Source organism: Nelumbo nucifera, chromosome 2 (assembly GCF_055504915.1).
Source record: "Nelumbo nucifera cultivar China Antique chromosome 2, China Antique-T2T, whole genome shotgun sequence".
In the NCBI taxonomy this organism is placed as follows: domain Eukaryota; kingdom Viridiplantae; phylum Streptophyta; class Magnoliopsida; order Proteales; family Nelumbonaceae; genus Nelumbo; species Nelumbo nucifera.
Window position 1 is genome coordinate 45,318,821 of NC_142650.1, and position 8,896 is coordinate 45,327,716.

General features: G+C 37.1%; 1 protein-coding gene across 1 annotated transcript; it reads left to right on the forward strand.

Moving 5' to 3' along the window:
- Positions 1 to 1,713: 1,713 nt before the first annotated feature.
- On the forward strand, positions 1,714 to 6,858 carry LOC104602617 (acyl-CoA-binding domain protein). The gene is made up of 4 exons (XM_010266374.3): positions 1,714 to 2,009; positions 3,522 to 3,633; positions 6,086 to 6,157; positions 6,385 to 6,858. The coding sequence occupies exons 1-4, from the start codon at positions 1,882 to 1,884 to the stop codon at positions 6,472 to 6,474; spliced, it is 402 nt and encodes a 133-aa protein (XP_010264676.1). The 5' UTR covers positions 1,714 to 1,881; the 3' UTR covers positions 6,475 to 6,858.
- Positions 6,859 to 8,896: the final 2,038 nt, after the last annotated feature.

Sequence of the window (8,896 nt, forward strand, 5' to 3'; positions counted from 1 at the left end):
AAATCAAGCTTTAGGATGGTTTCAGCAATTTACCCTTTTCTTGACAAATTCACGAAGATTTGATATATTTGAATGGCCTTGAGTAGTTGAAACGTTCGTATATCATTCAAATGGTTGTGATTAATGTACAAATCTTAAGAGGCTATTTGATGTCCTAGACATTTCTATTAATCTTGTGCATCATTTAGGAGTATCATGTGGGCCGGGCCTTTGGCCTATGTCACTATATACATTATATTTGATATATAATATTTTATATTGTATGACATATAGTATATGTACAAAGTATATATTATAATTTATATATAATATAAAATAAATAAAAAATATATATATATATGTATATATTAATTATATATAAAAATTCACATATTACAAACCAGTTGGTCTGCAATTAGTCCATTCATTCAAGGTTGCTTATTTGTTTTGATAATGCAGGTCATAAATTTTATCAATGCACCACTTTATATGGACAGTTTTTTAGAGTTTGGATCTATTGCTCGCCCTCCAAGTTCTAAAAAAAAGCTGTCCACTTTATAAAGTTATGCATTGATAAAATAACGACCTGGATTATCAATTGAGCGATAGCCCAGTTGTTGTGTTGAATGAATTATTCCAGCTGTGATGTTATATGGTTCGCAAAAGAGTAACAACCCCTATGAAAGTGTCAATCAATGATTAATATCAAATGTGGGGAGTAGCAGATCTAGAGTGGGTTTTTATTAGAGATTTTAATGCACCACTTAAATGGCGGGGATTATTGGAAATCCCACGATGAATATGGTTTGAAAAATAAGTAATTATTTGATGATGTTGAAATTTCGGTTGAAAATAGGTCACTAATCTTAAAGAGGCGACTTTAATGACCTTGAAATTTCTATGGTTGTATTTATTTTAAAATTTTTTAAATGATTTAAATGATAAAATCAATATTTTTGAACCATTATTGACCTGGATGTATGGTCAAACCGTTCAGCCTAGGAACCATCCAGGCAACTGGTTCTGTTTTACCTCAAAATCGATCCTTGGCCAAAAACAGTTGAATTGATCAATGACTCATTGACTTGATTAGTTGAACTGTTGACCTGTTCAACGGTTTTTGACCATTTTTTATTAAAACATGCCATCCATTCAAACCTGATGATCAAACCATCAACTTAGAAACCATTGCCCAAAAGGGTTGTGGTTCCGGTTGGTTTTTAAAACCTTGGATAAAATTAATTAAAAACTTGGTCAATTACATGCATAAATAATAAATGGATAATATATGGGCTTCTGGCCTATGGGGATGTGCAAAGTTTGAAGATAAAGCAAGGTTTTAAAAATTGGACCGAAAACCGTTTTGGCCACTGGTTTTTGGGTCAAACGGTCAACCGCCCAGTTCAAATGGACAACCCATTCTGGGTCAAAAATCATTGTCTGGATTGACATTTCGATGGCCCTAATCAGAGGGTCACTGACCAAATCAATGGTTTTTGGCCCAGATGCGGTTTTAGGGTGAAACAGAACGAGTTACCTGACCGGTTCTCGCGCCAGCCGATCTGACTGGTCCGGTCCGATTTCAAGACCAAAAGGTTTACATTGCCAAAATCCCCCAACTTTGGGCTCTTTTAGGAGGGGGAGTAAAAGAAAATTTATTGCTGAGAAGGACAAGAAAAGCCGAGGTCATCCATGCATACATGGCCTCAAGCAAAACCGCTGGGTGTTGAAACTTTGGGCTCAGTCAATTTCTCTTTTTCTTCCCCCGTCATTCATTAGAAGCTCTATTAATCGCTTTCTGCTACCCATACATGTAGCTTTCCGTTCACTTGAGATCAAGTGAAGTGGTGGACTCCATCGCTACTCTTTCTGAATTCTGAGTTAGAGAGAGAGAGAGAGTCAATGGCCCTAGGTACGAGAACGCCAATCTTTATTGGCTTGATATTGGTTATGCTTTTGGGGATCTCCATCTACTTCAGGCTTTGGTCTATGGATTACAATTTATCTTCCGAAGACAGAGATTTGATAAGGTTGGACTGCATTTACTCCCAGATTCTTTAATTCTTCCCTTCTTTTTTCCACAGTCAATGGATACTTTTTTATGTAGCAGCGGTTTTCTTCATTTTTCTGTCTATTCTTTCGTTTATGGATTACTCATCTTATTAGTTCTTCCTTCTGGGTGAATCGAAATGTATCCTTTGGAGAACCCGTTCACTTTTCTTGAATTCTTTTCGTCAATGTCAAGAAGGTAGTTTGACCATATTACATTTTATTTGTGTTTCACTGTTGAGTTGCGATGACTGTAATGGCATATTACTTATAAACAAAGAAACCCAGAATGTTGCTCCTTCAAAAATTTTGCGTTTCATGAATACCTTTGACGTGATTCGGATATCTTCTCATTTTACCTGTTCCTTTCCTTCCCTTCTCGCTTTTCATGCGTAATTCAGTTTAGGGTATAAAATCGTTCTCCATTTGAGACCGTAGTACCTGGCTTCATGGAAACGCCCCTGTTTAGTCTTAAGAATTGCTTTTCTTGGCGTCACTTCGGTCTTCAAAGTTGTAATATGTGTTTCAATTGGGCTCCTGTTGTCAATTTTACATTGCAGCATGAGGGCTACCCATTTAGAAGGTGGTAAAATAATCATGTATCCATCTGAACACTCCCAGTTAGTCTTGGATTCAGTACAGACTCATCAGAAGCCTATAGAGAGCCCATGAAATCCAGAAGACTCGTTTAAATTTATTTTGGATATTCTCATCATTAAAACTATTCAACTGCTGTGGAAATCCATTCAATCGTGATACTCTCTGAATTCATGAAGGTGGAGAATGAATACTGATACAGATAAAAGGCATTACTGCTGGGGGAGGAAGTGTGTAATTGTCTCCAGCTAAAGCACATTGTTCTCTCCACAGCCGATTTTTTTCCAACCTAATATTTCCTGAGAAGCCTATGCAACATCAATGTTTAATACCTTTTTGGATTTGCTAGGAATTCTGAAGATAGGATAATTTAGGGGAGAGAATAAGAGGAAAAGTGAAGTTACCCTTGGTAGAGAGGTTTTTTATCAAATAAGTATTCAATAAGTGGGCCTTATACTGACCCCCACCCAATGTAGAACATTCACTGCTTTCTGCTTGGCTAGCCAAGTCGTGTCTAGATGATTCTTTAATCACAGTACCAGACAGACATTTGGAGTTGGCTGATTGGCTGAAGTTAATTTCCCATTTCTATGTTTCCCATGATTAATGTAAAACCTTCAGTCAAGACCTACTTCTGTAATAAAGTTTCAACTGAGAAGTTATGCTAAAAAAGAGCTTAGCTTTACTGATTCTATTCTGGAAATAGATCTTTTTTTCCATTTTTATTCTTTTTGCGATATCCCAGTAATATCCTTTTTTTTTCCTTTTTATTTTCTTCCATGATTAGTTTCTTCCCATCCTTAAGACATACTTTCTGTAGATGTATTATGATTGTGCATATAGTTTATATATTTACAGTTGCAACCAATATTGCTTTCATTTTCTCCATATTGCAGGAGACAGTTTGATCTTGCTCACAAGGAAGCAATGGATGAATCAGCAGAATGGAGATTGAAGTATGATGAGGAGGTGGAGAGAGCTACAAAATGTCTTACAGAGCTGATAGAGGTCTTACCTTATCTTAAATGTTTGAATAGTTTTTAAATCGATCTCCTTGTCAATATGTTGTTCCTTATACTGCCTTTTTATAGATATTTCTTTTTTTTATAAGTGAGAGTAATTTTATTAATTCAAATAAAGCAAGTACAGTCAATGTAGGAGGAGTTACGAGGTGTTACCTCCCCCAAGGACTGAACCATAAGCACTAAACATACACAAGCCTGATACACAATTACAAGGTAGCCCAAAACAGATCTCCCCTTGATACCCCTTACTTGGCCAGAGAATCAGCCATTGCATTTGCTGATCTGCTAACCCATTGAACCGACTGTCATATTTCTTGTCAGCCATTTAACTTTCTTTAACAGATCCCTGTAGCCCCAACAAGTTGTTTCTGGATTTGTCAGCCAGCCCACTACTATCTTGGAATCCCCTTCTACTATCAAATTGTTCACTCCAAGTTGATTGGCCAGCTGTATACCTTGTACCGCTGCTAGTATCTCGGCCCTTACAGAATCACCAACACCCGTTGGTCATGAAAATAAAGACAACATGTTTCTGTCTTTGTCTCTTAGAATCCCTCCTATTCCAAATGGCCTTGGGTTACCTTGGCAGCTACCATCAAAATTCAATTTTACCATTCCATCCGGTGGGGGTTTCCATTTGGCTTGTGGTTTTTTCTTTGTGTAGACTATAGAAGCCACTACTGCCCAGTTTCTCCTTAAGTCATCAAAGGAGTAATCCGCCAACAAGTATGAAAATTTCAACCACGAGGCTGTCCTTGTCATTATGCACTCCTTGACTTCAGCAAGGCTTCTTTCCTTTTCTTGAAATATTCTAGCATTTCTCTCCTCCCACAAGGTCCACAAAGGCAGATGGAGTGAATAGCAACTTTACTTCGGAGGGCAAGTTCCACCTACACCCAAATAATGATACAACCCAACTCCAAATATTGGCAGAAAAAAGAGCATGATATCAGAAAATAATTACAGTCCTCACCCTTCACTTCACACATAAAGCACCAATTTGGGGACAAACACATATAAGGTTTCTTCTTTTGCAAGTTTTCCATGGTATTGATCTTACCATAATAGGCTTCCCAACAGAACACAACTATTTTAGGAGGTATTGGCCTTGACCAAACCTCTTTAACAGGGAAGACCCGAGAGGAGGGATTGGAGCAAAGGGATTTAAAGAAAGATGCACAAGTGAAGGAGTCAACCGAGGTTAGAGACCAAACCCTTTTATCCAGGTTATGGGGGTCCAAACACACAGAGTTTAGAAGCAAAAGAGCTCTGAAACACAAGAAAATTCATCATCCCTTAGCCCTCTTCGGAATCCAAAATCCTAGTTTAAATCCAAAGGGAGAACCGGGGTGGGGAAGGAACCATGAAATAGGTTTCTTTTTAAAGAGGGAGGTGGAATAGAGAGAAGGGAACAGTCTTTTAGGGGTTGAGTGCTCACCCAAATATCTTCCCAAAAAAGAACGGAGTTTCCAGAACAAACATCCTTACAAACCTGAGGAATTTGGGGAGAATGTCGGAAATAGCCTTCCAAGGTGTTGTGAGCAAAGCTCTTCAGGATACCTCCGCGTCCCAACTTGATTCAGAACAGCCATGGATACTCTTCACTACTTCATGCCACAACCTCTCTCTCCAGGGGCCACCTCCAAAGCAACTTACCTAAAAGAGCTTTATATAGATATTTCTTGATTCATGAAGTTGTTTGCATTGGTTACTATTGCTTCTCTAGTAGGTTAATTACCATGTATTAAAACTTTACACGTGCTTATGAAAATGATGTATATCATCTTCTTGAATTGTTTTAGAGTGGTTTTTGCTTCTTCTCACACTTAATGTTGTATGCTTGAGGACCTGGCAGGTGAAGTTTTACTTTATCTCAATGTCCTACCTCTTGAGATGCCTACGGGTTCTGGTCAAAGCAGCATGTGCTTTGATATTTTCACATAACCAATGTTGTGATGAGGTTGTTACATGAAAAAAGAAAAGCTTTTTTCTTGTATTTTATACTTTTCTACTCCCTCGATCAAAGTACATCTAGCATTTGTGGATTTAGGACTTAGCATTTTATGTTTTAAGGGCCAATGGCACTGATTATTTCATTATTATGGACATCAAGAAAAGATGTCAATAGATTGTGAAATAAGTTTGTGGAATAGGAATGTCTAGACCCTCCTATCAACCGGAGTGCTGTTTGTAACCCTTCAAGCAGTTCTCAAGTACTCTATGCTTGTCTTCTGTAAAACATATATAGGGAGGAGTGGACAGGATATTTGAGCTTCCTACTTGTCTATGTTTATAACTTAATATTTTGCACGATGTTGTGCTGTTTGTTTTTAAATGTGAAGGACACATTCATTGTCTATCATACTCGGTGCATACAGGATATCCTATATAACCCATTCCACCTTTAATTAGATAAGCATGTTTTTCTCTGGCAGGCTAAAGAAGCTCTTGAAAAGAAGGCAGAGGAAGTTGCAAGTATCAACCATCAACTGACCATGCTACAGAAGGTGACTACTTAGCACCAATTTTTTCATTATTTTGTTCTTGTTCTTGTTACCTTTTGTTGATTTCTGACGTGCGTTTTGTCAAGTAAGATTTGAAACTTGGTTTAGGTCATTTATCATGAAGTGTTGGCATGATTTGAGGGGCATACTGCATACCATAACAACTTGGCTGAATTGCACCCTACGTAATTAACTGCCCTTGAATTTGTTTCTGCTTATGAAAATTTCAGGAAAACATGGGCTTGCTAGGCCAAGTAAAATCATTGAACCAAGAGCTTGAAGCTGAGAAGTTGAAATGCAGTTTACGACAACTTAGATGATCTTTAATTTGGAAATTGATTTGTAATGTGATTATATATTGGAAAACCCACCTTTGCATCCTTCACAAATGTTTTTCCACAGAGATCGGCTAACATGAGGTTGATGAAGGAGGTGCTTCTTTGGCATATTATCGTTAGATAGTTGGTAGACTTCTTGAGATGCTGTATTTCCAGATGAGATATATGTTGCCTCCCTACCACTTACTATGGCAACTACCACAACTAATGTTTTAGAAAAACCTACTACTTGACATTCCTAAATCATAAAGCAGTAAGAGGTGTGACAATGCTTTTGTAATGGTCAATTTTCTTGTCTATCTTTTGTAAATTGACGTCCAAGAATATTTTCCAAATTAAGTATATGCTTTTGGTTTTCTTCTCTCATTCATAGTTACAGTTCTGTAAAGTCTTGCTGAATTATAATTCTTCGAAATTCTTGAGTAATGAAGGATACAGCTTTTGTCTGTAACTAGATCATATTTAAATTTCTTAATAGAGAACTAACCTGCGATGACTCGTACACTCTTGATTCATCAGCTCATATTCCCACTTAAAAGAAGAATCACATGCCCATAAATGGACCACAAGCAGTTTATAACATGTACAGGTATAAAAATTTGAAATGGTTCTTAATTATGTAGACAGGATGTTAAAGATCACATGGCTGAACCTGCTTTTGGAATGTCTTGTCTATTTGGATTGTATATATCAATCTCAGTTGTACCATACGCAGAAAGAGCTTAAGATGGAAAGAAGGTAGTACCCTTGCAACCTACCAGGCTACCATGAAGGTTTAAATGATCAATACGTATGGCATTGTATCATGCAGTATCAAATGTCACTGAAACTCGAAATATTTACAATTTTTACTGTTAATTCCCACCTTTTAAGTGCATATTTAAATATCAAGCTAAAAAAGAAAAAGAGTATTGACCTATTTAAACGAGATGAAGGGGTTCTATACATAGAAAGCTGGATTGATTTTCACGGGATCCACCCCAAATCCGGCTCCAAATTTGCTACAAAGTGGGCTACAAACTACAGATTTATGACACGATAAACAGAAATAAGCATGTAATATGAAACTCAAGATATAGCCCTACGAGTGGGATAGAACAGGATTAAACAATATCACTTTGGTACTGTAGTATTTATTTAGGGATGACAATTTTTCCCATTTTACCTTATTCTTCTGGGGACACGGATAGAGAAATTTTCATCCCTATTGGCGGAGATAGGACGGGGATGGGGAGTGCATTCCTCGCCCTGCAAGGACTCTCATTCTCACTCCATGCAGATCCCTAATAGTATATATGTTTATTAGTATTTTTTTAAATGTCTGAATATATTTGAATCCTTTTTAGTAGAATTATAAATTTTAATTATTCTATTTTTAATTTTTTAAATAAAACAAAAATAAAATGATTAACATTATAAAAAATCACAGGGAATGGGCCCATGGGGATAGGGATGGGAATTTTTGTGAGGATGGGGATGGGGAGTAGCTCCCCACCCCGTTGCCATTCCTAACAGTATCCTGGTGATTGGGCAACATCTCTCCCTAGTTCCAGGTTCCAAGATGTCGCCCAACTTATGAAAGTTTAAATAAAAGGTTATAGACATTTTTGCATGGATGTAGACATATCTGAGAATCCGAATTCAACATATGCCACATGTGATACAATAGATACACACATTTAAGGGATAAGAAGTAAATTCACAATTAAAAATGCATGATGAGGTCGGCCGCAAGGCAGAATAGTGGCCTCGCAACAAATATGACAATAGCTTTGCTTAAAAAAAAAAAAAAAAAAAAAAAAAAAAAAAAAACACTAATGACATAGTAAGGTCGCATCATAGATCAAGACCTCACAAGGCTAAGTGAAATCAACCTTCACCAAATTGTGAGAAAACATCGACGGGAAAGCCTAGTTGGTGCGCTAGATGAATTGGCCCAATGGTGGTGCAATTATAAATCAGACCTGAAATAATCTGAATTAAAAGAAATGAAATAGGAGAAAAGGAGTTTGAAGAGAGAAATGATGGAGGAAAAAGATTGAAGAAAAGAAAGAAGAAGAGAGAATTGTTCTAAAGTTTCTCGTCAGCCCCCCAATATCTCTTTTATTCTTTTGTTGTAAAAAATAAGGACAATTATATGAGTGCCCTTACTAGGGCATCCACTAAAGGCAGCAATAAAAAACAAGAAAACAGGCCCATAACTAAGGCCCAGTACCTACTAACACAAGTCATAAACATAATTTAAAGAAAAACAAAGAAACCAAGACCCATTCGGCCCATTATCTCTATACTCCCCCTCAAGCTAAGCATAGATATTAGTCATGCCCAGCTTGCTTACACAATGTTGTAACTTTGCCTTGAGGACACCCTTGGTCAAACAGCTGCTAACTGTTGCTCTGAGGCA

Bases quoted from the DNA above. Each gene is read 5' to 3' on its own strand.
- LOC104602617 (XM_010266374.3), top strand. From the start codon at position 1,882: ATGGCCCTAGGTACGAGAACGCCAATCTTTATTGGCTTGATATTGGTT. The intron at 2,010-3,521 runs GTTGGACTGCAT...TCCATATTGCAG, and splicing joins GAAGACAGAGATTTGATAAG to GAGACAGTTTGATCTTGCTC. The intron at 6,158-6,384 runs GTGACTACTTAG...TGAAAATTTCAG, and splicing joins AACTGACCATGCTACAGAAG to GAAAACATGGGCTTGCTAGG.